This window comes from Arvicola amphibius, chromosome 9 (genome assembly GCF_903992535.2).
Source record: "Arvicola amphibius chromosome 9, mArvAmp1.2, whole genome shotgun sequence".
Lineage (NCBI taxonomy): Eukaryota > Metazoa > Chordata > Mammalia > Rodentia > Cricetidae > Arvicola > Arvicola amphibius.
The window spans coordinates 120888111-120915510 of NC_052055.2; the positions used below are offsets into that span (position 1 = coordinate 120888111).

The window sequence follows — 27400 nt, forward strand, 5'->3', positions numbered from 1 at the left end:
AGGATCTGTGTGGTGTCTGTGCTCTGTGATCCCAGGAAGGGGCAGGGGAAATCCACAGGGTGGGAGCAAGACTGGCTTCTTCGAGATGGCACTTGGGGAGTCTATGAACAGCACCATCTACCCAGCTCCGGGCTGGTCCCTCCACTTCACCCCCAGCTCCGGGCTGGTCCCTCCACTTCACCCCCAGCTCCGGGCTGGTCCCTCCACTTCACCCCCAGCTCCGGGCTGGTCCCTCCACTTCACCCCCAGCTCCGGGCTGGTCCCTCCATTCCACCCCCAGCTCCGGGCTGGTCCCTCCACTTCACCCCCAGCTCCGGGCTGGTCCCTCCACTTCACCCCCAGCTCCGGGCTGGTCCCTCCACTTCACCCCCAGCTCCGGGCTGGTCCCTCCACTTCACCCCCAGCTCCGGGCTGGTCTCTCCATTTCACACACCTCCCACTTGGCTTCTCAATAAAAACCAAATCATGGGCGATCTCACAGTGTGAAAATTGATACCTGGCCTCTCTGCCTTCTCCTACACCCTAACCTTTCAAGCCCTGTGGCCTAGGGAAACACAAAGTGGTCACATGACTGCTCAAGGCTGAGAAGTCTTATTGAGGCTCTGAGAGGAAGCCATCTCTCTTGCTCTAGGCCAGAAACGCCTGCTCCATGGAAAGGCTCATTAGGGGAGTTGCCCTGATGCCAGGGTCTCTTCTGAGGGGCAAGTGATGGGATATCTGTCCCCTAGATATCACCTCTACCTCAATGCTGGTGCCTCCACCTCCTCTCTGTCCCCCAGATACCACCCCCTGGGATCTGGAGCCTGGAGTTGCCTTGACTGGGCTTGGAAAGTGACCTCCTGGGGTGGGGGTAGAGCAGTTGTGCCCACAGTCTCACATCACAGCCAGGAAGTTTTTATCCTCTACACAAGAATACCAGAGAGGGTCCTAGGGGAGCAGCCTATAGCTCTCAGATGTAGCGAGGGCCTTTCACACAGCCCAGCGCTGTGCTAGAAGCCGCCAGGGTCCTCCCAGGACAGACACATACTGAGTCCAGAACTGAATTCTTCCAGCGACAGGCGGCCCTTGTTCTCGGTGTCTACCCAGTCAAAGATCATCTGTGGCTCCTCGTTACCCAGGAAGCTGAACTTGGCCTCCTGAAAGGAAGGAATGAGTCAGTTGGCTACTGTTCTGACAGGAGAGACTGTGCACAGGACGGGAGGTGTCTGTCTCGAACCACCCTGCTTTCCTTCTTCCTAGGGGGAGGGTCATTCAGGGCCTGCCCTGCAGTTTCCCACACCATACTAGGCATCCTTCAGTAGGGCCCTGAGCAGGCTCCAAGTCACTTCCCTATCGCCACCCAAAAACTCCACGTAAGTATTCTCCCCAGCCCTTGGTAGAACGGCTTTGAATGCCATCTGGCACCTTGTTTGTTTGTTTGGGGAGTGGAAATGATGTCTCTCTCTTATGTAACCATAGCTGTCCTGGAACTTGCTATGTAGACCAGGCTGGCCTCGAACCCACAGAGATCCACCTGCTTCTGCTTCCAGGACATTGGGATTCGAGATGCGCAGCATCATGCCACCTAGCCACCTGACACTTGTAATACACCACCACAGCATGCTCTTCCAGCATGACCCAGGGACAAGGGCCATGCAAGCTTTTGCAGCTGTGGCTCTTGGGGTGCATGGCTGAAGGAGGGGGTGTCATAAGCACTCTCTTCACTGAGATCACAGATTCAGAATCTGAGATGCTTCCGGCAGAGCTTGCCCCGCTCCATCATGTGACGTCACTGTAGCCACAGCTCTAAACACTGAGTGCAGGTACCAGCACTCAGTCACGTGTGTGCACATCTTTATGGAGGCCAGAGGACCTTAGCTATTGGTCCCCAAGAACTAGCCATCTTTTTTTGAGAATCCCAGACTGTTTTGGGGCTCTCCAAGTGGCTAGGCTGGCTGGCAAGCCCTGGGGACCTGCGTCTCTCTGCCTCCCTGGACTGGGACTACTAGTGTGTCTTTATACATATTTGATGCATATATCTATTTTATAGGCCTATATTCCCAGATAGTGTAAAGTATTTCTCTGGTGAAAGGAGTCAAGGGAAAAGTTTAAGAAGCTGTGCGCTAGCCCACAGAGTGTAGGTAATTCACCTCACAGAACTGATTAAGGTCTGGTCACGTGTGAACGTGCAGATTCCGTCCAGGAACATCGTAGATAAATTTCTGTCAGATGAGACAGATAACACCAAGATTTATGGCCTGTTGGACTTTCACTAGTTGTTTAAAAGAAGAAGAAGACTAACTCAGCAATCTGGCTCTAATCTGTCTTTGTTAAATTGCCCAACTTTTTAAAGTGCTCTTTGAACCATGTATAACACTAATTAACGCCTTAAATAAAATCTCTGAGGGCTTGGGATGTGGCTTGGTGATAGAGCACTCAAACAAGGAAAAAAAACCTCACTTTGACACGAGTCGGTTTTGTATTTGCCTATAGGTCATGATTTTACTTTCTGAACACTTACCCTCTCTTTGTACTTAGGGCATGGTCCTGTGATTTCAGTTACAGTCAAGTAGGAAACACTACTATGCAGGCACACACACCACTAACTATGTGCAGGTGCAGGAGTACCTCAGGGTACTCTGAGCCCCAGGGTTTCTCAGCTGTTAGTAGGGATCCTAAATGTAATAAATGTAACAGGGTTTTAGAAACTTTGTTGCTGTTGACCCCCCCCCCCACCCCGCCCCCATGCCCCACCTCCCCCAGATGCTATCCCTTATAGCCAAGACTGGCTCCAAACTCACTATGCAGCCAAGGATGACCCTGAACTTCTGAGCCTCCCGCCTCCATCTCTTGAGTGCTGAGATTCCAGGTGTGCTGGCTAGGTTTTTGGCAACTTAACACAAGACTAGAGTCATCAGAGAGGAAGGAGCCTCAATTGAGAAAATGCCTTCATAAGATCAGGCTGTAAGCAAGCCTGTAGGCATTTTCTTAATTAGTGATTTATGGGGACGGGCCCAGCCTATTATGGGTGGTGTCATCCCTGGGCTGGTGATCCTGGGTTCTATAAGAAAGCAGACTGATGGGGGCTAGCCAGATGGCTCAGAGGTTAAGAGCCCTAACTGGTCTTACTAGAGGTCCTGAGTTCAATTCCCAGCAACCACATGGTGGCTCAAAACCATCTACAATAAGATCTGGTGCTCTCTTCTGACCTGCAGGGATAGGTGCAGGCAGAACACTGCGCACAATAAATATATCTTTTTTAAAAAAAAAAAAAAAAGGGGGGGAAGGGGGGAGAAGAAAAAAGAAAGCAGGCTGAGAAAACCGCAGGGAGCAAGCCATGAGCAGCTCCCTCCGTGGCCTCCGCATCAGCTCCTGCCTCCAGGTTCCTGTCCTGTTTGAGTTCCTGTCCTGACTTCAGTGAACCTGTTCCCCAGGTTGCATTTGGTCATGGCGTTTCATCACAGCAATAGGAACCCTGACTCAGACAACACCAGGCTTGTGCCACTACCCACCTCTTCTTCCACTTGTGTGTGTGTGTTCTGGGTTCAAACTCAGGTCACCAGGTTTGTATCGCAAGCTCCCTTTCTTTAGACACTGAGCTTTCTCGCTGGTGCAGGTGGCCTCAGAGGCCAGGGGCAGCAGGAGGTTGTGAACCACCATGTGGGCACTGTGACTCTAGCCTGGGTGCTCTCATGAGTGCTGTAGGCTCCTAACTGCTGAGCAATCGCTCTGATCTTTAAAAACACAAAAAGCAGGGCGCCTCCCTTAGGAAGGAGCTGAATTCTCTCACAACCTTCTGTAATTATTTCAAAATATATTGTTTCCCTGGGCTCTTCCTCTTCCTTCCCTCTCCCCCTCATTTTTAGCTGAGTGTACTGGTACATGCCTATAATCCCAGCGTTTGGGAGTCTGAGGCAGGAGGATTGCTATGAATTCAAGTCCACTCGCAGCTACACAGCAAAATACTACCTCAAAAAAAAAAAAAATCAAAAGAAGGACCAGTGAGATTGATCAGCTGGTTACACTGCTTGCCATGCGAGCCTCGTGCCCTGACTTCCATACCTAGAGCCAACAGTGGAAAGAGAGGACCAACTCCCAAAAGCTAACCTCTGACCTGCACCCATGCATCTTGACACGAGTGTGCCCTCATTCACACATACACATCCTATATGCACAATTACGATGATATTAATAATAATAATTGTTAAGAGGCTAGGCTGGGGGTGCTGTGTGCAGTGGCGGGGGGGTGGGTAAAGCACTTGCATAAAGTGCTGGGTTCAACCTCCAGCCCCCCATAAACCTGTGTGCTGATGCCTGTAATTGCAGTACCCCAGAGGCAGAGGCAGGAGGATCAGAACTCCAGTCCAGCCTCAGATACATAGTCAGTTAGAGGCTAGCCTGAGCTACATGAGACTGCATCTAAAAACCAAAGTGCCATGGGAAGACCATCAAATCAGGAGGGAGAGTCTGTCTTCCCCAGGCTATGAGCTCACAGGAACCAGGCTCTCTCAGGGTATCTCTCCTGCTCTGTGGGAAGGTTCTAGAGAGCTCTGGAAGCTTAAGCCATCCACACAGTCTCTTCTTGTCTCCAGGGGAACTACCTTGTAAGCCTCCATCTACAAATGTGCCCTGTAGGAGGTGCCACTAAGGTAAGAAACACACACAGCCTTCTGCTGCCCACTAGACTACTTCCCTCGGTGGTCTGGAAGCTCCACCATGAGCTACGGGTCCCAGCTTGTGTCTTCAGCCATAAAAGACAAGTCCAGGCTTAGGGAAGAAGCCTGTCCCAGGCTCTGCTTCACTTGGGCACCAACTTCCAAGCTGGCCTTGGGTGACCTTCGCATTGGCTAGTGGACTCACGGCTTCCCTGACAGAGGGTAGAGCAAGCAGTGTGGTGTGAATGGGGAGACTGTGAGGTGTGGAGCTATCTGTACTGGGGTCTTGCCGACCTATATGGGTTTGGGGTGTTTGTTGTTGTTTTGAGACTAAACAAGGTCTCCTTTAGCCTAAGCTGGCCTCGAACTCTCTGTGTGACAAACACGTTTCCAGCTGAGGTCCCCAGGCCCTTCCTGATTTTTGGAGACAGGGTTTCACTATTACCCAGACTGGTTATATAGATCATACTGCTTTTGAAATTGAGGTCCCCCTGCCTCTATCACCTAGATTATTAGAGTGTGGCAATTCAGCACTCTATTTGTCAATAGAGCTGAGAAATGTTTCTACCTCTGACTTTTTACATTTATTCTTTCTTTTTTTATTTTTGTTTGTTTTTTGTTTGTTTTATTTTGGTTTTTGTTTTTTTTTTTTTTTTTTGCTTGTTTGTTTTTTTGTTTTTGTTTTTGGTTTTTTTTTTGTTTTTCCCAGACAGAGTTTCTTTGTGTAGCTCTGGCTGTCCTGGAACTTACTCTGTAGACCAGGCTGGCCTGGAACTTGCTCTATAGATATTTCAAGTTCTTTCCAATCCTTGGCTTGGTTTCTCGGCTAGGACCTTGATCCAAGCGCCCTGGACTTCCCCGTTTATGGCTCACACTCCACATTCCAGGGCCCTTCAGTCTTTGGGAAACCGAAGCAGAGCATGGGGAATGGCACTTTAATCTCTCTCTGCCTTTCATAAGAGATTCAGAAACCAATGAGCACTTTTTCTGACTCTCCTTATGTTCCAAAATAGTCTAGGTTTTTTGCAAAGGTTCAAAGGAGTCTACCTTCCTATTTTACCAGGAGAGAACTGGATAAATCAATCATGGAACCCAGTGTCTCCTTGGAGTGTCATTTTCTCCCTGGTCCTCACACAATCAGCCGTGACAAGCTGGCTCTTGGGGATAGCCTTGGAGTCCGTGCTGTGAAACCCTCTCAGGAGGCCTGGGCCGGGGAATGAAGAAGGTCATTTCCAGACAGGGGTCACCAGCTAGAGAGTGGAGCTGGGTTTGTAGCCTGACACTGGAGGAAGGCTGGCCCAGCACTGGCCCTCAAGGGCCCACATTTCAGGTGTCCCTTCAGTCCTTGGAATCAACGTGACTGGATTCAGAGTCGCCTGGGAGATGCCTCTGGGCATTCTGTGAGGGACTTTCCAGAGAGGGTTAGCCAGGGGAGAGACCCACCTGAAGTGTGGGTGTTACTGTCCCATGGGCTGGGGTCCTGGACTGAATAAAAAGCAGAAAGCGTCGGGGTGGGTGGTAGGGGTGCACACCATTAATCCCAGCACTTGGGAGGCAGAGGAAGAGGCAGAGGCAGAGGGATCTCTGTGAGTTTGAGACCTGCCTGGCTACAGAGTGAGTTCCACAGAGAACCCTGCTTAGAGAAAAAAAAAGGAAGGGGGGAAAAGGAGGAAGAAGAAGAAGAAGAAGAAGAAGAAGAAGAAGAAGAAGAGAGAGAGAGAGAGAGAGAGAGAGAGAGAGAGAGAGAGAGAGAGAGAGAGAGAGAGAGCTGAGCACTAGCGTTCATATCTCTGCTTCCCGACTCTGGACACAAAGTAACCAGCTGCTCACGTTCCTGCCACCATGGCTTCCCCATGGTGGTGGACCTGGACCGTGAGCCACAATAAACCCTTTTCCTCCTAAAGTTGCTTCTGTCAGATTTCATTTCAGGCTCTCACTGCTGTGGCAAAGAGAAAAGGAATTTAAACAGTTGCTCCTCCACCAGCCACATCAGCAACGGAGGCATTAAGAACCTATGATTCCATGTGGAAATTTCTAGGCAGAAACTAATTTTGGTCTAAGTGTTGATTTTGCAGCTTAAATCTAAGGAGGCTCATGTGTTTGCACCCTGGCTTTGCCTATAGCAATAACTAGGGTCAACCCAACCAATTCTTCACACATCAAGAAACACGGAAGTTATTTGTCACCACAAGAAAAATGATCTGAAACTTGAGAGTAAGACGAAAAGGTAAGATCAGTCTGTAATTATCCAGAGGCGGAGACTGGCCACACAGTGTCCAGAGCAGGGAGGGGACTGGTCATCTCACTGTTTTGTTGTTTGTGTTGAGAAAGGGGCTCGCTATGAAGACAGTTCCTGGCTAGCCTGGAACTCAGTATGTGTTTGGGCTCCTGGATGAAAACTCTAGACTCAGGCCAGGCGACGGCTCTGCATGGTGTGAAGTGATGTCTTCTCAATCTAAACATTCCTCCCAGAGGAAGTCATGAGACCTCCTGGCTTGAGTCACATGTCTAGGAAAGCGTGACTCGGGAGGGTCCCTCCTAGCTTTATTGAAGAGGTAAACAACTCCCGCTGCAGTGGGGGAGGGGGAGGAGGTGAGGACGGACAGGGACAGACGGACTGTAACCAGCCAGCTGTAGAGCTGAGATTCCTGGGCTATCCTGCCGCCTATAAACAGGGCAGAGCTCACAGCTTTTGTGAGTCACCAGTGGTGGGCTCTTTGATGATGCAGCTGCTTCCTGGTCACCCCTGCTCCTGTTAGGAACCCCAACAAAAACTCATCGGTTCAACCAACTCTGCAAGTAGAGTCCCTGCTTGTAGCGTTCTGTGTGTGTGTGGGGGGGGTGTGTTTTGCACCTCCCCAGAAAGTCTGTCACATACTACCAAGCCAACCTGATGACCTGAGTTTGATCTCAGAAATTCTTGTAAAAATGAGCTAGATTTGGGTGACTTGTCTGTAATCCCAACTCTTCTACTCCTAGATCGAAACCGAGACAGAATTGGCCAGAAGCTCGCACAGTGGGAAAAGCAAGAGAGACCCTGTCCCCACACACACAAACACACATGCATGAACACACACACACCCTTGCACAAACACACATACCCATGCACACACACAAACACTCCCATTCACAAACACACACACGACCACACCCATGCACAAACACACACACACTAACACACATACAAACACACTCATTTATGAACACACACAATCTTGTTTTTAAAAGTCCCAGGCTTACTGAACTCACTCAGTAACTTAAGAGTTTTGTCTAGGAACTATGAAGTCAGTTTCTGGCAAGGATTTACAAGCTGTTGGACATGGGCCATTTTTTCTAATTGAACTCAGCAATCTCCCCCTAACACCTTCCTGTCAAGCTACCTATGAGGATCCGCGCGCAAGGCTCTGGGCACTAGTCATGACATTTTACTGTAATCCCTAGTTAATTAATAATAAATGAGATAAGATCTTCTTTGGCTGGTGAGACAGCTCCCCAGGTAAAGGCGCTTGCCTCTAAGCCTGACAATCTGAGCTTAACCCTGGTAGAAGGACAGAGCCGAAGCACACAGGTTGCCCTCCAACCTCCACACATGTGCTGTGCTGGGTATATATCCTGTCACCAGCACATACACACAGATAAATAGCCCGATGTGTGGCCAAGGAGGACTACACACTTCTGAGCCTCCTGCCTTCACCTCCTGAGTGTGGGGCTCACAGGTGTGTGCTACCACGCCCAGTTTTTCCGGGGCTAAAGACTGAACCTGGAGCCTTATGCACACCAGGCAAGCACTATGCCCGGTCTCCATAGCAACAGTCTTACTAGGGAAAGGACAAAATGGAGTGTGGAGTAACACCCAGAAATAACAGCAGACCCCTCAAGAGAGCACACAGGTGCTTTTGCCGTGAATGAGGAGTAAGCCTCGGCCACCTTGGTCTGGACCCCCGGCTTTCAGTCTCTGAGTGGAACCCATGCCTGTGGCCACTCTCGAGGTTCACACTCATCAACCTGCTTTGGTTCCTAGTGCTCTGACTGCTCCCCAGTCTAAACATTCTGCTCTAAACACCTCCATCAGGTAGCGGGGAGCCTGCCTGTCATCCCAGCACTGAGGAGCTCGAAACAGGAGAGCTGAGATTTAGAAGCCAGCCTGAGCTACATAGGGAGACCTGTCTCAAAAATCTCTCTCACAGCAGGACGGTGGTGGCGCACGCCTTTATTCCCAGCACTCAAGAGATCAAGATCTGTGAGTTTGAGGCCAGCCTGGTCTACAGAGTGAGTTCCAGGACAGCCAAGACTGCATTGAGAAACCCCGTCTCAACAATAACAATGTCTTGGATAAAAACACTCCCCCTGCACAATTTGTGAGTTACTTCGGTGGCATAAAGTCCTCTCCTTCATTAAAATGCAAATGTTTCTGGGAAAGAATGATATATTGAGCCTCAGCAGTCACCTACATGTCGGTATAAACAAATTCTAATGTTTTCTGAGAGTGGATTTAGATGCAGGGGGGAACAGGCAGGCAAGCTAAGCCCTGATTAAAATAGGAAAACCTGAGAATCTACACAAATGGGATTCCAAGTGTGAAGGGACCTCATGCTCACCGCCAGGTCCTCTCTGGTGATGAAGCCCCTCTCTCTGGCACCACAGTCCTGGAAGAAGGACTGCAGCTCTTCTTCGGAGTGAGAAGGCCAGGACTCGGGCTCTGGAGTCGCTGGAGCATCCTGACCATCTGCTGGCTCTCGTATCTGCCTTCGGCGACTGGACGCCAGCTTCCGGCCTTTTCTGAACCCTCCCTTTCCATTCTCCATGGTGCCTCGGACCTGGGGACAGAGGGGAAGTAAGAGGGTGATGGGCCACAATGCCGAAAGCCCCAGCCCTGCACCTGCGTGCAGATAGAGCCCCGTCCCCCAAGGCCTGGTCCACACACCATGATCAATACATCCTCCTGCCTGGACCTACGCCTTGTGGAAGATCCCCTCAGCCTGGAACACTCCTTCTGAGCTGTTCTCGGACCTCTCAAAGCCTCTACAGATAGCACAGATAGCGACGTGAAGGAACTCGTGACAGGGAAGGTCCTGCCTCCTAACCTCAGAAAGACCTGGAGTCCTTGGGACTGCAGTCTGGAGGCAAGAGGAACTACTGGACGTCTCTTGCTGTGTTCCCTCCAGCTCGGGTCCTCCCCTCCAGTAGCACCAGCGTGACTGATCTTGGCCTCCAGGGCCATCTCCTCTCAACCTCATCCCTCCATCTTTCCCCCTTCTCATATGTATGTGTGTATGTGTGCATATGTGTGCATGTATCTATGTGTGTTTATATGTATGTGTGTATGTGTACATATATGTGTATGTGTGTGTACTGTGTATGTATGTATGTGTTTATATGTGTGTATGTGTATATATGTTTTATATGTTTTGTATGTATGTATGTATGTATGTATGTATGTATGTGTGTGTGTGTTCTGAAGCCAAAGGAGGACACAAGATGTCTTGCTCTCACTGACTGCTCTATTTCACTGAGTGTTTCTCCCTGAACCTAGAACTTGCTGTTTTTCAGGCCAGCTGGCAAGCCAGCCCCAGCGATCTTCTGCTGCCCAACCCATGTGTTAGGGTTAGAGGCACATGTGGCCAAGCCTGGCTTTTACATGAATGAGTTCTGGGGATTTGAACCCTGATCCTCACACTTCTACTTCCTCATATCCACTGATCCCAGGCTCTCATTTCTTTCTTGACATAAATGGAAGTGTCCCTGCCTCCCCAGTTCTCAGGGCCTACATGGCTCAGTCCCTTTCTCTTCCCTTCCTTGTGCCCTCACACTTTATGGAAAGCACTGCAGACCAACTGATGGTTCCCCGAACACCAAATTCCCTCCCATCCCGGTTCCCTACATCCCAAAGCATCACCCCATCTAGCTAACTAACATCTTCCATTCCCACCCCATAGGCCCTCTCTATGGGCACCCCTAAGCTTTGAGCTGGAGATGAAGGATAGGCTCCTTGCACTGCGTGCAGTGGGGGGCCCTGCTGTCTAGGGTGTCAGGACATGAGCAGAGTTTCCGGGAGGGTGCTGGTATTTGAGGAAGTGTACAGCATTTGCAGAGGGATGGGAGAGGAAAGCAGATTCCACCTGAGCCCAAGATGGAACAATACCTCTGCTCCGCGGGGACCAAAAGTCACAGACAGACTGAGAGGAGATCAGAAGGTTGCTGTAGAAATGGTGGCCCATCCAGGGCATAGGTGACAGCGCTGAATCCTCCCCTGATGCAAACACCCACACAGCAGCAGCACAGGGGTCAGAGAAATCAAGCACTCACCTGTCTAGGCCCCAAATTTAACCAAAGTGCTCTCTCTCCCCCAAGCTTATCCTGCAGGCAGAAGCAGACCCCTGTACCCCAGGCTTCTCCCTGCCAAAGGACAGAATACACCAATACTGACAAAAGAAAAGAAGTAAGCAAGGACCCATTTAAGAGACTCAAAAGAAGTGAACTTAAAGATAATGCCCGATCCTTAACTGGATTCCTTGGCCAAAAGGAGAGGGAAAAGCAGGGTTTGGAGCCTGGTGCAGAGGTGCACACCTGTAGTCTCAGCACTCCAGAGGCCAGAGCCGAGGAGATGGTGCAGTGCATAAGAGAACTCACTGTGCAAGCATGAGGACCCAAGTTCAAATCCCTGACGCTGCATGAAAGGGCTGTGCACACCTTCAGCCCAAGGATGGGGAGGAAACAGGTGGACACTGGAGCTCGCTGGCCAGCCAACCTATCCCAAATGGTGAGTTCTAGTTCAGGCCAGGGGATCAAGGCAGAGAGGAACAGAGGAGTACACAAGACATTGTTCTTTGGCCCATGCATGTTTGTGCGTGAATGCACATACCTACACACCTGTGTGTATGCAACACCACACACACACCACACTAACGAAGCAGGAGGAACACTGTGAGTTCGAAGCCAGCCTAGACTACATAGACAAACCCTGCTTCAAAAGACAAATGAAAAAGTGGGTGAGGTGGCCCGGCAGACGAAGGCACCTGCCACCAAGCATGATGACCTGAGTTTGAGCCCCAGGATCCCCCTGGTAAAAGAAGAGAACTGATCCTGTAGGTTGCGCATTTACCTACACACACACACACACACACACACACACGTGTGCACACATGCACGCGTGCACGTGTGCACCCACACACACACAAAATGTGATTCTTTTAAAGTTTTTTTTTTTTTTTTTTTTTTTGAGGGAACAACTAGGGAAATGCAAACATAGGTTGTGTCTGGAAACTATTGCTCCCATAAGGTGACCCAGAATGCTGAAGTCATGCTGAGTCATGATTGAACCCTCTTTTAAAAGACATCTATCGAGCCAGGTATGGTGGCACATACTTTTATTCCCAGCAGTCAAGAGGCAGAGGCAGGAGGATCTCTGTGAGTTCAGTGCCAGCCTGGTCCACACAGTGAGTTCCAGGCCAGGTCAGCCAGGACTACATGGTAATTCCCTGCCTCAGAGCATCAACGGCAAAGATATCTGATGGAGAGGGCTGAGCTATGATCCTGCCGTCTGCCTTCCAAGGGTTACAATAAAGACACAGACAACAGAAAGAGTGGGTGCCGTGGGGCAGGTGAGGGGCAAAGTGTCCCCATCTCACAGTGTGTTGGTCACAGAACTGTTGGCCCGATTCTGCAGATCCCAAAGCTGCCTGAATGCCACCAGTGTTTGCCACATACGTCACCCCATGCTGCTCCCTTGCACAGTGATGGGCATGTACCCCTCCTTGGGCCACACCCGTGCACTCCCAGAAAGCCACTGTCTACCTCCATGCAACATGCAACATCCACTAGAGGAAAGCCCCTCCCTCCACGACCACATGACCCTCCATGGCTGTTAGGGGCCCCTGAGACCCTGAGTGCAGGTACCGGCAGAGGGTCAGTCCACCCTCATGGCCTAGAGAGGAGGGAAGGGAAGCCCTGTGAGGAGAGTGATGTCAGAGCTCTGCAGTCGGGTGGACCTCCTTCCCTGCTGATCTCTAAGCAGGCAGCCTCAGGCAAGTAGCTTACCCACTCTGTGCCTCAGTTTCCTCAGTAGAAGGAGAGAAGTATCTGGGTGTGGCGATGCCTGCCAATAATCCTTGGGCAGTCTTAGACAGGAAGATCACTGTGCGTTTGAGACCAGCCTATTCTCCAGAGTGAGACCTTGTCACACACACAGATACACACACACACATATACACATATACGTGCATGCAGGCGCAAGATAAAAAAGAAATATCAGACTGACATCTACCACCAGAATCATGCGAGGATTAACCATAATAATTGAAACCATTCCCCCCTCAGCAAGGCCCCTTTCTGGTTCCACTTGCTGCACCCCCTTTCTGGGTCCACTTGCTGCACCCCTTTTCTGGTTCTACTTGCTGTGCCCCCTTTCTGGTTCCACTCACTGTATCCCGTTTCTGGTTCCACTTGCTGTGCCCCCTTTCTGGTTCCACTTGCTGTACCCCCTTTCTTGTTCCACTCACTGTACCCCCTTACTGGTTCCACTTGCTGTACCCCCTTTCTGGTTCCACTTGCTGTACCCCTTTCTGGTTCCACTTGCTGTACCCCCTTTCTGGTTCCACTTGCTGCACCCCCTTTCTGGCTCCACTCGCTGTACCCCCTTTCTGGTTCCACTTGCTGCACCCCCTTTCTGGCTCCACTCGCTGTACCCCCTTTCTGGTTCCACTTGCTGTACCCCCTTTCTGGTTCCACTTGCTGTGCCCCCTTTCTGGTTCCACTTGCTGTACCCCTTTTCTGGTTCCACTTGCTGCACCCCTTTTCTGGTTCCACTCACTGTAACCCCTTTCTGGTTCCACTTGCTGTACCCCCTTTCTTGTTCCACTTGCTGTACCCCCTTTCTGGTTCCACTTGCTGTACCCCCTTTCTGGTTCCACTTTAGTTTCCATCCCAGAAACATATTCCACTCATTTGTCCTGTAGATTCAAATCTCCTTTTCCTGAACTCTAAACCAATGCTTGGCATACAGCTGGCGCTTAGCAAATATTTGTTGACTCTGACCAAGCACCATGCCTGGCCCTCAGATATTGTGGGTAAAGGTAGCAATGACCATAGCGGTGATGTCATTGGTAATGGTGGGGTTCAAAGTGGTCCCTATAGCAATTCGGTGAAGTAGTTGGGTTCCGTGCAGATCCAACCAAAACCTGAGGAAACTGACTGTCATCTCACCCAGGATGGCAATTTCTGGAGTCATGACTGTGGAGTTGGGGAGGGGACATGGATGCCCAGGGAAGCAGTCCTAGGAAAGGACAAAGATTTCCCTGCCGTCCAGATGTGGGCCAGCTATGCTTCCAGGGCAGCCAGGGCTGGCCCTGAGCTCAGAAAGTCAGGGCAGTTTCGCAGTACTTCCTGAAAGCTGGTGAGTACACAGAACCAGCTAGATAAGAATCCCCACAGAGCCCATGCTGGGGGAGAGCCCTCCAGAGAAGAGCAAGTGTTGCAAGCCTGGCTCTCACAGCTAAAGGAGGACTCCCCTCTGCAGTGTTCCTAGCATCCCCACCCCCAAAACCCCACACTTCATAGGAAGGTGGCAACTGGGGTCACTTTTCTTAGCTCCACCAGGCAGGGATCTCAGTGGCGAGACCATCAGGAGGTCCAGGGAAGGGAGTCAGTCTGTCCCCTGCAGCCAGCGAGGTCAAGACATGTTTGTCAGTGACGGGCCTCATTCCCTTACAGCATAGCCTAAATCAGTCTGTGACCCTTTCATGGACAGGAATGGCCACTGAGAGAGACGGTGGGGACCTCCTTTGGTGAGTCCATGAAAGTATGTGTTCTCCCTCTCTCCCTCCCTCCCTTCCTCCATCCCTCCTCCTCCTCCTTGTTCCTCTCTCTCTCTCTTTCTCTCTCTCTCTCCCTCCCTCCCTTCCTCCCTCCCTCCTCCTTCTTCTTATTCTCTCTCTTCCTCCCTCCTCCTCCTTCTTCCCCTCTCTCTCTCTCTCTCTCTCTCTCTCTCTCTCTCTCTCTCTCTTTCCTCAGTTATCATCCAAATCCCCTCAGCTCTTAGACAACACCCTTCACCCTTCCTTTGGTGACAGCAAAGGACCAGTTTGCAGTCACCCAGAGCCAGAACAGGAACCCTTAGCATCAGCTGCAGAGTGCTCTCAGTCCATGCCCCGTCTCCACCCTATTCTCCTGCACACACACCCTGCTCAGAGAGAGACCTTTCACCCCCCTATAAAACACACGCAGCGCTGGGCGGCGGTGGCGCACGCCTTTAATCCCAGCACTCGGGAGGCAGAGGCAGGCGGATCTCTGTGAGTTCGAGGCCAGCCTGGTCTACAAGAGCTAGTTCCAGGACAGGCTCTAGAAACTACAGGGAAACCCTGTCTCGGAAAAAAAAAAAAAAAAAAAAAAACACGCAGCCCCTCAGCTCCCAGGGATCTCTTATGTTGCTCTCCTGTAAAACCTCCTAGAACCTGCAGAAAACCCGGCAGCAGCCAGTGAGGCCTGCTGTCAGCCACCTTCAGGACTGGGTTTCACAGTGGAACAGCCATGAGTTTTAGCTAACAGAACCCTGAGGCCTCCCTCACATCAAGAATTGGAGAGAAACAGAATGCAGGAGCAAGGGACACAGTAGGACCACAGCCTGTCACCTGCCAGAGCTGTAGGGCCTCGTATTCCCCCAACCCTGTGACAGAGGGTTGAGAAACTGAGTCAGCTCAGCATGAAACTTACCTTAGGAAAGGCCAGTCATGGTCACGGCCAATGACCCCGAGAGTCACCTAGTCCTAGTGACTTGTTCTGGCAGCCTTCTCCCCGCCTTCGCTCACTACTAGAGAAACCGAGGGTCCAAGAAGCTAGAAGACCTGGCCGGTGTTACATGTTCACCATCTCTCACTCACTGGAGAGGAACCCACAGCCTGGGCCTCTCTACCAGACAGTCTGAAGTACCAAAGCCACATTGGGCAGTATAACTCCAGCACCCCAGAGGTGGAGGCAGGAAGCTCAAGAGTTCAAGGTCATCTTTGACTACTTGGTGAGTTCAAGACCAGCTTAGGCTACATAAAACCCCATCTCAAAAAAAAAAAAAAAAAAGTGCAGTTTGGCAGTACATGCCTTTAATCCCTCAATTTAGGAGGCAGAGGTAAATGGATCTCTTTGAGTTTAAGGCTACCAGGGCTACATAGGGAGACCCTGTCTGGAAAGAAGGAAGGAAGGAAGGAAGGAAGAAAGGAAGGAAGGAAGGAAGGAGGAAGAAGATACTGCACGGGGCCCGTACTACCACCCTCCCCTCGCCCCCAGCCCCTCCAAGCAGCAGCATCACCTGTTGTAACCACTCCCACCTCTTGGAGGCTGCCGTCTGCAGTCCGGAGCTCCTGGTGACTGCTGCCCACAGAGCCCACACACTCCGCAGCTGTCAACAGTCTTGTCTCTTGCTCAACCGCCCCTTTCCGTTCCCTTCTGCCCATCTCCTGCGACCATCTCGGGAACTTCCCGCAGAAAGGGGCCCTGGCTGTACTTTCCCTGTCTTGTCTGATGCCCGGGGTCCTGGTATGTTTCAGCCTGTAGTAACGAGGCCAGAACTTGGGCCTCAGCCCAGGAGGAAGGTCAAGAGAAACCACCGTGGCTACAGTGTGGTTTCTATGACGCAGAAAATACCCCTCCTCACCTAGAGTTCTCGCTCAAGGACAGGACAGCCTGTTTGACTAGGAGAGGAGTCTGACATAAGCTGATATCAAATATGTTGCAGAGCCACTATCATGAGAACAGTGTGGCAGTGGAGCATGAAGACAGGTGAATGCGCTATGGAATGATGGGAATGAGCCAGGCGGGGCGCTGCACAGCTGCCACCCTAGTACTCAGAACCTGGGGCAGGAGGACCTGAGTTCAAAGCCAGCCTGGGCTACAGATCGAGTTCCGAGACAGCCTGGGCTACATGCTTAGGCTTTGTCTCAGGTATAGAAAAGAAAAAAGGAGAAGGAAAGACAAAGTAGACAGCAATAGATTCAAGCATGAGTGAAGAAATTATGTGTTTTATTAGCCCTTGGGAGGCTGGGTGAGGACCCCAAAGCCAGAGCCTTCTAATTTCAAAATCATCCCAGGTGGATATAAGTTTTAGATATTTTTAAAAATTGGTTACACTTATCAGCCGATAATGATGGTGCATGTCTATAATCCCAGCACTTGGGAGGCAGAGGCAGGAGGATCCATGTGAGTTTGAGGCCAGCCTGGTCTACAGCTCGAGTTACGAGACAGCCAGGGCTGCACAGAGAAATGCTGTCTTGAAAAAAACAACAAACAAATTACACTGTTAATTTATTTTCTGTATGCAAATATTTGTGTGTGGATGTATGGAGGGGTGGAAGGTGTGTGTATGTGTGTGTGTGTAGGTGTAGGTAAGTGTAGGTGTGTGTAGGTGTGTGTAGGTGTAGGTGTGTGTGGGTGTGTGTAGGTGTGTCTCTCTGTGTAAGTATGTGTGTAGGTGTGTATGTGCAGGTGTGTGTTATGCCACAGCTCACATGTGAAGGTCAGAGGACAACTTGCAGGAGTTAGTTCTCTCCTCCCACCGTGTGGTAGAAGGCCTCATGCAAACCAGGCAATAAAAATTAAAACCAAAAAATACTAATAATAAATGTTTTCAAGTCCAGTGTTGCTGGACTTGGGAATCAAATCTTACAGATTTGAATGGGATTGATAAGTCAAGACAAGAGGCCCTGAGACCACCCTACAGCTAGCAGGGCTTTCAGGCACAGTTTCGCTTCCTCATAGCTGCTTTACTTCACGTCAAGGTCTGGTAAGCCCTGACAGAGACACGGTCGTTCTGGGGTGCAGCAGGGTCCCAGGGTCCCTGCCTCCAGCTGTCAGTTCCAAAATATGTCTAACAGAAGCTTGGGTGGGTGGCAAGGCCAGAGGGGAAGGGACCAGATAGCATCTGGCAGCCTTTTCCGGAATATTGAGAAAGCATGAGTTACATCAAAGATTTCAGAGTAGCACAGTTGGTCCCCATGAGTCCCTACTTGGAAGGGTCACCACTTCTCCTTTCAGATGTAGCAAGCAGGCTGTGTGACCTGCAGACCTCATGGTGGACTCCAGGGCTCTGACACTCCCTAGGGGCGAGACCTCATGCTGGGACTTCAGTTTGTTGCTGTGGGTTTTTTTTGTTTTTTGTTTTTTCATCTGTAAAGTAGAGGTTATAACCTTAAAGGTTAGTTGAAATGGAGGAAAAAAAACACCTAAGACAGCTAGGCAGGAGGCTCAGAGTTCAAGGCCAGATTTGATTACATAGCTTATTGGAAACCAGCGACCCTGTCTCAAAATTCAAGAGGAGCTGAAGAGATGGCTCAATGGTTAAGAGCACTTGTTCTTGAAAAGGACCTGGGTTTGGTTCTCAGCACCCGCATGGAAGTGCACAACCATCTAAAATGCGGGTACAAGGGGATCTGACACCCTCTTCTGACTTCTGCTGGCAACATGCATGGTACACAGATATGCATGTAGACAAACACTCATACACTTAAAATAAATTGAAAAACCAAATTATATTCAATATTTTTATATTTATTTGTTCTAGTAAGGGTCTATATTGCTATGATAAAACACCATAACCAAAAGCAAGTTGGGGAGGAAAGAGTCTATTAGCTTAAACTTCTACAGAACTGTTCATTAGGACAGGAACTCATATGGACAGGAACCTGGAGACAGGAGCTGATGCAGAGGCATGGAGGGGTACTGCTTACTGGTTTGCTCAACCTGCTTTCTTATAGAACTCAGCACCAACAATCCAGGGCTGTCACCACCCACAATGGCTATGTGGTAGTTGAATAGGTATGGCCCCCATAAACTCACATGTTTGAATGCTCAACCCACAGGGAATGGCACAATTAGAAGGTGTGGCCTTGTTAGAGTAGGTATGGCCTTGTTGGGGGAAGTATGTCACTGTGAGGGTGGGCTTTAAGGTCTCATGTGTGCTCGAGAGTGGTACACAGTTGCATCTGCTGCCTACAGATCAAGATGTAAAACTCTCAGTTCCTTCTCTAGCACCATGTCTGCCTACAAACCACAAGGCTTCTTGCCATGGAGAAACTTTAAGCCAGACCCAATTAAATTTGTTTTGCTTTGTTTTTTGATTTTTGGGTTGTTTGTGTTTTGGGTTTTGGAGACAGGGTTTCTGTGTGTAACAGTCCTGGCTGTTCTGGAACTCACCTTGTCTCAAAATGAAAAGCGAAGGGGCGGGGCTACAACTCAGGGGCGGAGCGAGTTCCTGCCGGTCAGGCTAAAGGATGCAGGTTCAATTCCCATCACGGGGGTGGGGGGGTGGGGGGGAGGAATGTGATTGCATGAGTGTGCCCTTGAGTCGGAGCTGGACACCACACATACCACACACACACACACACACACACACACACAGCAACCCCTCCCCACGTGTTCTAATGACAAATCATCACAAGTCATCAAGAAATATTTATTGAGCACCTGCTTTAGGGTGGGGGGGTGGGACTGGGAACAGTGCAGGACATGGTCCCTGCTCTTGGAAGGTTGACAGTCTGAGTGGAAACAGGGAGGCGGCCAAAATACATGTTTGGGGGGGCGGGGCTAAGGGCAAACAGTCAGACCAGGATGTTACAGAAACAGGGTGCAGGGGGTCAGACTCCGTAAGTGCTTTGGCGCCCATGGGGATTCAGTCCTGGGTAAGGGTCAGTCACCATTCTTGGTCTCCTGTTAGCTTGCTTAGCCCTTAAGGTGCCATCTTGGCCGGCTCCTTGTATATCTGCTGCTCAAAGTTCTAAGAGATGGGAGAGGTCACTGATGACTTCAGCAACTAGGGTCCCCACCACACACTGGTACCACAGGGGTGCTCACTGCTCTGGGAGGCCTGGCCTATCTCACCACCCTGGAACCACAAGGAAGGTGGTTATCACTGGAGTGGCCTGAGGTAGAACCAGGGAACCCTACTTAGTGAACCCCTTTCCCTTACCGGTGCCCAGAGATGCCTCCTGCTTACTTGGGAGTATTGGGGAGGGGGCGAGGATCTGGAGAGGGGAGAGCAGCAGAGTGCCAGATGAACCCCCCAAAATAGAGGGGCAACTGGCAGAGAGACCCACAGGGGAGGCAGGCTCCCCAGGGGTGGCAAAGGGGACCCAGAGTGGGAGGCATTCCCTGTCTTTACAAGTCTGAGTATCAAGGGTCAGGACATTACAGCTGAGTCCCAACCAGGCTAAGTCTCATTCCTGTTCTAGGCTGTGACCACTTCACCGTCACCCTGGCCAGCCTTAGAGGTAACAAGGAGACCCCACAGTCCCACTCAGCTGGCCCTCCTTCAAAGTGCTATTCGGGTCTGAGGATCACCCTCTTGAGACAGGTGGCAGGGAACCAGGTCATTTGGGGAGAGTTTCACCCAGACAGGGGATGGAGGCGGGGTTGGGGGTGGGTGGAGGAGGGTGCAGCTGGCATGAAGCCAGTCCGACCGTCCCTTCAGGATAGGGAACACTGAGTTTGGGTTGAGGAGGGTTTAAATAATAGTCTACATAATAAAAATCCCCGCGCTAAGGGGCGACCAGCCTACCATTTTAGTTCCTTTAAATAACGCTAATGTTGGAGGGTGGGGGAGGGCAGGCTGAGTATATACAGAAGTTTAAATTAAAACACAAATAATAATTAAGACACACAGAGTGAAGGAAAGCCTAAGGCAGAAGGTGGGGAAGGGGCCTCCTGGTCCACTGCAGAAGAGGGTGAGGCCTCTGTGGGCACGTTAGGGCTTCCTCTTGCAGAAGACCAGCCGGCGTTTGGAATGATAGAAATCTGTGGAGAGAAAACAAGTGTCAGGTCAGAGGCAGAGGGGGAAGGAGCCCAAGGGGAGGCCACACTGGCTACACTGGGAGGTGGGCGGAGCCCAGGGAACTGCACCTCCCACAGGGAGAGCCTCCTCCATGTGCTTGATCCTCCATCAAGATCACAAAGCTTGCGGGTGTTAGATTGTGAGCCAGGTAGGTGCTGTGAATCAAACTCAGCGAGAGCAGCAAGTGCTCTTTATCTGCTGAGCCATCTCTCTAGCCCCGCCCCTTATTTACTTATTTGGCAGTACCGGGCTGGAACGTGCAGTGTGAACTGGCTACTCCAGCCTGCTATTGCAAAGGCACACCCCCAGCGCTTCCCGGGTGGGCTCTAGGCCATTGCTCTACCGCCAAACCCCACCCTCCCCTGAGCCTTCCCTTCACTGCAGAGAAAATGCCTGGGTCAGGTGACTGTCAGCTTAGTTGTTATTGTGTCCTCTTTATCACCCCTCGGCCCAGTTCCCTCACCTACAGAAGGAAGGCCGGAATGGCTTGGTGCTGGGGAATGGCTGGAATGTTCTCTGGCTTTGATCTAGAGCACTGTTATGGAGAGCCCCGAGTATTAGTACCCACCCACCCCTATCAGCCAGCGGGGCTCCGCTGCAGACTTGCGTGACCCTCGGCAGGGGGCCTCCCCTCCCTAAACCCAGCCTTACCTGTCAGGCTGGTCTGCCTCCGTTTTCGGCCCTGAGAGGTCCCAGGGCCACCCGGGGAGTCCTCAGGCCGCTCAGGGGCGTGAGACACCAGAGTGCAGGACAGCGACAGGGCCACGTGGTCCTCCGGAGCTGATCCCTGCAGCAGGGCAGAGGAGGTACTGGGCCGCTTGTCCCCTCCCAGGTCATCACAGCCACGGGACCCAGGACTCAGGTAGAACTTGGGCATCCCTAGGCCCCGAACACGCTCCCAGGCGTAGTTGCCCTCCAGAGGCGTCTCGGTGACGAAGTCGAAGTTCCACCGTTCTCGGGCCTCCTGGAGGCAGCCGGCCATGAGTGCCTCACAGTCGCGGCTTAACTGCTCGCTGTCCACGGGTCCGAAGAGACGGCGGCACACCTTGCTCCTGTGTGGGACCGGTCGGACATCACTGGGATCGGACATGGTGGTTGGTGCCTGTAGCTGAAACACAAGACCCAGGTCACTGTGGGAACCGCACAACTTCCTGACCCCTCTTTCCTCCCAAGAACCGGCCTCACCAAGAGACCCAAAGTGGACGCTGAGTTCAGCCAGCCCTGCAAGTCAAGGTCACAGCTGATGTCCACAGAGGCCAATGCACTGCAGAAGTAGGGGTCACAGTCCTGTTTACACCAGGGCTACTAACGGCTAAAATCAATGTCTTGTGCTAAAGTGTCCTTCATGGGTGTGAACACCCCAAATACAATGGTTTCCCACACACCCCCCACCCCCCACGCCACTGGCAGCTGGGCCAGGCCTCAGTCCCCTATCCTGCTGCTGGTAATTCCATCCAGCCAATCCCAAGTGCCTGGACTTTGGGATAAAACACATAAGCCAGCACTGGCGCTGCTATTCAGTACAACAGTTAAAAAGCAGCTCGGTGTCTCTGGCCTGGATTCTTAGTGTAGCTGTGGCAGCGTGCTCCGGTGGCTGTCAAGGTGGCTGGGAGAGAGGAGACAACACTGGGGCCAGGACTGCCTGGGTCAGAATCAAGGCTTTGCTGGGTGGCCCCAAATATGTATCTTAACATCTCTGGGCTCTATTTGAGAGCAGATGTGAGGAGGAACTAAGTAGTGTAGGCGGCCCTGGGAAATGGAAGCAATAGATAAATAACATGACTCTCTGGCCCCGTTCTGACAGAGCTGCCTCCTCACCCCTCCATGGGCACCTCCTCCTCCGGACCGCAGTTGGCAGGTGCTATCTGCTGGAGGCCTTTCCTAAGGATGCCAGGGCTCTCTCCAGGCTAAGTCACATCCTGCCAGGCAGATCATACAATCTATAGTCTAGACACCTCCCAGACCTGCTTACTGCCTGTGCCCAAGGAACCCGTTTCACAGGCACAGAGAATCAAAGGTGGCTTGGTTGAGGGAACAAGAGATACCCGAGATACCCGAGGGGCCCAGGCCACTCCTGCCTGCTCTGGCTTGACTCCAATACTAGGGGATGCCGGTCCTACGGACGGACTGGATTCTCCTGGGCTCCCGTCCAGCCCTCCAGCCTTTGAGCTTGCAAAGTCTACCTAGTAGCTTCCTAGGCTCTCACCACATATACCCTCAGCTCCTCAGGATGAGTTTGCCCAAGGCTGGAAGAGCGGTAGGCACTCAGATCAAAGTAAGGTAGGAAGCCAGAAGAGATGAAGAAACTCGCCCCCAAAGGCTGGGGGCTGGGATGGTAAAAACCTGTGCCTAGCAAGCAAGACACTCTCTGTAAACTGGGTGTGGCAACGCACCCTGTAATCATAGCTCTCCGGAGGAACAGGCAAAGCAGAGGTTCAAAGTCAACCTTGGCTACTACAGGGGGAACGAGGTAGGCTAGAGACTCTTTCAAAATATAAGTAAAATGCAGTGCCTCCCCAAAACACAGGACTATAGCACATGGGAGGCAGAGGCAAGAGGACCTCCGTGAGTTCAAGACCAGGCTGGACTATGTAGTGAGACCCTGTTCTCAAAAACAAGCAAACAAACAAAACACAGGACCAAGACAGATGCCCACCGCCCATGAAAGGGGCTCCGTGGCACTGTGGAAAGAGCCTCAGATGGCCTCTGCCTACAGGCAGGATTTGGGGGACATTTACCTTGTTAGTGCAAGGGTTGCTCTAAGTGGTTTACGACTGTCAGTCCTCCTAAAGCATGGCTGTATTCATTAGTTCTTTTTCCTTTCTGTCTCCCCCCCCCATCCCCTTTGATTTATTTGAGGTAGGGGCTCACTATGTAGGCCAAGCTGGCCTGAACTCACAGTCGTCCCCCAGGGATGGCAGTCGTGAGCCTCCACACCTATTGTTAATAGACGGCACTATCACCTCCTTTTAGGCAGAGCTAACCACAAGGCTCAGGAGTGAAATAAGGTATCCCAAAGTCGCAGGGCTCGCAAGTGGCATAGTCGCAGCTTGAACCCACTTCCATTTGTTCTAACATTGAACCACCGTTCTCTCTCCCTCTCATTTAGAGGGTCATAACCACAGAGATCCAGCTGAATCACTTGGGAAAGAGTTTTTAAAAAAACATTAGTCAGGCTCCTTGTTACGGCACACACCTTTAATCCCAACGCTCCAGCCAGAGGCAGGAGAACCTCTGTGAGTCAAGGGCAGCCGGGGGCCAGATAGTGCGTGCGAGAAAGAGAGAGAGAGAGAGAGAGAGAGAGAGAGAGAGAGAGAGAGAGAGAGAGAGAGAGAGAGAGAGAGAGAGATTTGTTGGAAACAGGTCTTATTTCCTCAGACAAACGGAGTCCAAGCCCAAGTTTTGTGCCCTTCCCCAGAGGGCAACTAATAGGGGCCAGAGAAGGAAAAAGAACACCAATAGTCTCAGTGCTCCTTAGGCACAAGGAAGAGCCCAGCCAACTCTCTATCGGGAATCTGCACAGTCCCCTGCTTCTAGGAGCAGAATCTCTTACAGGGGCCGCTCCCCACGTTGACTCTCAGGGGCCACGCCTTCCACAAAGTCCGCTCCGCACCCTGTTCAAAACCACTTCTTTCATGAGCCCTCATTTTACAAAGGCAACGTCTTCCCTCGCTGGCCATCATCCATATTTTAATTCCCTAAACACAATCCAGTCAGCGAAGGCCTCTCTTTAAGCCGCGGTGGGGGTGGCAGCGGCGGGTGGCACTGGGACCCGCGCACAGCCGTGCACAGCCGGCCTTGCTGCTCCCACCGCGGCCGGGAGGGGGCGCTGTGCTCCCGGGAAACGGCGCGCGGTGGGCGGCGCGTAGGCAGAGCCAGGCATGGTGAGTCAGTTTCCTGCCCAGCGCTGCCCGCCCGCCAAAACTGCATGGGCACCGGAGCTGCACGTCACCCTGGGGTGGGGAGGGGAGAGGAAAGGAGGGGGGCCCTGAGCCGCAAAACACGTCACGATGAGCCCGGGCTTCCTAAACTCCCGCCTATGTTGGGAAACCAGTGCGCGCGCACACACACACACACACACACACGCACGCACACACGCGCGAGCGAGCGAGAGAGGAGAGAGAGAGAGGAGAGGGGAAGGGAGGGAAGAGCAAAGTAAGTACGCTTAGCTCTGGCCCCCTCCACCTTAATCTCCACGCCCAAAGCACGCGATGAGTCAGATCCCTGGAAAATAAAAATAGATGAGGGCGAGGACAACAAAAACCGCTCGAGTGTCCTCGCTGAAACGCGACGTAGAGGAATGGGAAGAGAGGAAGTTGCCAGCGCGCCCCCAAATGCCAAACCAAAGCTCGAGTCTATACCGCAGGACCAGGGCAAGTGTGGCCCTCGTCCCCATGGGTTCCAAGTGGGATGGATGCGCCCTACTGGGTGCACTCAGCCTGGCCCGGCCCCGTCATCTTCCTATACCGGGTGTGACTAGGTCTGGGGACGCCTGTCTGATATACGGCACCCAGCAAGCCTCCCCGGGGATCCCCGCTACTCTGCAATGCGGTATCCTCTTGCGCCCCGCGGCCACTGGACCCCGCCGTGGTGGGTGCGGTGGGTGGGACCCTTTGCGCTTCCCGGACTGGCAGTGTAGACAGGGACCGCCCAAACTCCCTGTCCCCGAGGGCGCGCCACCGAGCGGGGACCGGACACCGCGTCCAGGATCTCCCCGTGTCCCGTGCTCCCTGGGAACATACTGTGCCCGCCAAATAGGTCACTGTGCCGCGCGGGGGAGGGGACAGGGGCAGGGACCAGACTGTGCCCGGGCAGAGAAGGGGGCTTCTGGGCTACCACTGATCCATCACCAGCTGGGGTGCGGTTTTGATCTCAATCCGGTGCCCGGGGGTCTCCTTGTCACAATGAGTCACCTCCTTGCCTGTCCTCTAGGACGTGCCCAGGCACGTTCCCGAGGGCGGAGGACACAGCTCGCGCTGACCTCAGCGCCCAGCGGGGTGGCGGCTACTGCGGAGCAGGACACCTGGACTACACCACCGACCCGGGACCGGACGGCACCCGTGGGATCGGAAAACCAACCGCTCTGTGCCGGACCACAGATGGACTCCCCGCAGCTTGTCCCCGCCACCCCGGGCCTCTCTCGGGACACCGGCTACGTTCTCACGCCTTTGGCGAGCCGCACCTGGAATCCCTAAAAGCACTGGCAGCAAGGAGCGAGCTCTGAGCAGTGGGTTCCCATCAGCCAGGTCCGGCCGGGTTTCCAAGAACTGGGAGGGTGACTGCCATCCCTGGTCCTGGAACTCGGATTCTGTATGCCGAGTTTGCGACAAAGCCCGACCCTCGCTACACTCAAAACATACAAAGGCGGTGACCACCACGGACGCACTCAGACCCACACCCATCATACACCTGCCGCGAACACACCTGTGAATCTGGCGGGCACACACAGACACACACACCAGTGACACACCCATCCCTGCACACAACCGCACACAAACACTTCTGGGGGCATGTGGGATTCAGCGCAGAGCTGTCCCCGGTAAACTACTATTCCCTGCCGCTTCGCCCTCACCTCCGAAGGTCTCGATATCGCAGTGACTCTGTGTCTGGCGCCTGGCTCCGATTCCCCTCGACTGTGACAAGGTTGCAGCTCACACCGCTCGACTGCTGCGGCTGGCTTCGAGCAACCCTCTTATAGCATCGGTTCCCGCCCCGCCCCGGCCCGCCTCGGAGGCAGGACCAGCAGCTCCTTCACCCATCCCCGGGACGCGCTGGCCCGCCCTCCCCTCCGGGAATCTAAGCCCGCGCCTGACTAGGCTCCAGACAGCCCGAACCCGCGCGCGGCAAGAGGGCGCGCCCTCCCCTCCCCCCATACCTGACTATTTGCTGGTCGTGTATCCCACCAACGGAGCCATAGACATGCGTTGAGGCTGAGCGTTTACGGGTCTGTCCCTCTGGGAAGGGTTTAGATGATGTCAGTAAATAAAAACCTGAGTCTGGGGAGGTGGGTCAGTAGGTACAGTGCTTGTCCAGCTTACTGGAAACCCTAGGTGGGATCCCCAGTACCTCATAAACTGGACATTTGGGTCCATGTCTGTAATAACAGCGCTGGGGAGGTGAAGACAGGAGGATTGGGAGTTCAACGTCATAGTTGACAGCTACTTAGCCAAATGGAGGCCAGCCTGAGATATATGTGACACTCTGTTTCAAATATAAATAGATAAATCAATATCCAAGCTGAATTATGATGGCAAAGGACAGGAACGCTTGCACTTGGGAGACTGAGGCAGGGGGAGTGTGATGGGTTCAAGGCCAGCCTGGGCTACACAGTGAGACCATCTCAGAACAACAAAATCCATACATAATAAAAAGGATGAGACTTTCTTTGAAATTCCCAGAAATCCCACTATTCCCAGAGCTCTTCCCCCAGTAGCCCCCCTTTCCCAGAAGCATCTGAGGCTCTCAGACACCCCAACAGAGCATCTTTGGGTTCAGAACACGCTCTTATCATCTCAGAGATAAGGAAACCGGTCTAAAGAAGTGAAGGATGCCAAGCTTTTGCTGTCATTGCCTGAGAAAGGGAGGAGATTGGGTCCAGTTCTCAGAAGGGGGCACTAGTTACCAGAGAAAACTGTGGCCCTCCCCCTTGCCTCTGTGGAAGCCAGCATGTGGGTATTTTTTCACACAGCCAACATATACCTCAATGGAGAAACAAAGACTCAGAGAGGCCCAGAACTGATTCAGACCACACAACCAAGAAATGGCTCCTGCTTGGTCTCCGGGGCGCTACCCATAGCTCTCTTAATTCTCGGTGTCTTATTTGTGGATCCAAAACGAGAAAAATGCCTAATAGCCCTCCATTCCAGACAGTTCACGGATATGACATTCATAAAGGACATTTCTGAAATACCTACTGCTGCTCCTGACAGACCAGAGGTGAGGTGTCATCAGCTCCCAC

The 27400-nt window shown here is 52.2% G+C and overlaps 2 protein-coding genes across 3 annotated transcripts in view; both read right to left on the reverse strand.

Moving 5' to 3' along the window:
• The window catches only part of Rab44 (RAB44, member RAS oncogene family), a 30061-nt gene extending 17262 nt beyond the window's left edge, over nt 1-12799 (reverse strand). Inside the window, exons 1-3 of the mRNA XM_038342974.2 lie at nt 12672-12799; nt 9233-9451; nt 1028-1136 (exon numbers count right to left, since the gene is read on the reverse strand). Coding sequence (XP_038198902.1) covers nt 1028-1136; nt 9233-9439 — 316 coding nt within the window. The 5' untranslated portion in view covers nt 9440-9451; nt 12672-12799. The remainder of the gene's footprint in view (nt 1-1027; nt 1137-9232; nt 9452-12671) is intronic.
• A 6253-nt stretch (nt 12800-19052) lies between these two features.
• Nucleotides 19053-26094, reverse strand: Cdkn1a (cyclin dependent kinase inhibitor 1A). Of its 2 annotated transcripts, none has more exons than XM_038342805.1 (3): nt 26015-26094; nt 21094-21550; nt 19053-20405 (listed from the first exon to the last, which is right to left on the reverse strand). In XM_038342805.1, the coding sequence occupies exons 2-3, from the start codon at nt 21530-21532 to the stop codon at nt 20356-20358; spliced, it is 489 nt and encodes a 162-aa protein (XP_038198733.1). In that variant the 5' UTR covers nt 21533-21550; nt 26015-26094; the 3' UTR covers nt 19053-20355. The 2 variants fall into 2 exon arrangements, with proteins under 2 accessions (XP_038198733.1, XP_038198734.1); XM_038342806.1 differs by lacking the exon at nt 26015-26094 and adding an exon at nt 21628-21775.
• Between the last annotated feature and the right edge of the window lie 1306 nt (nt 26095-27400).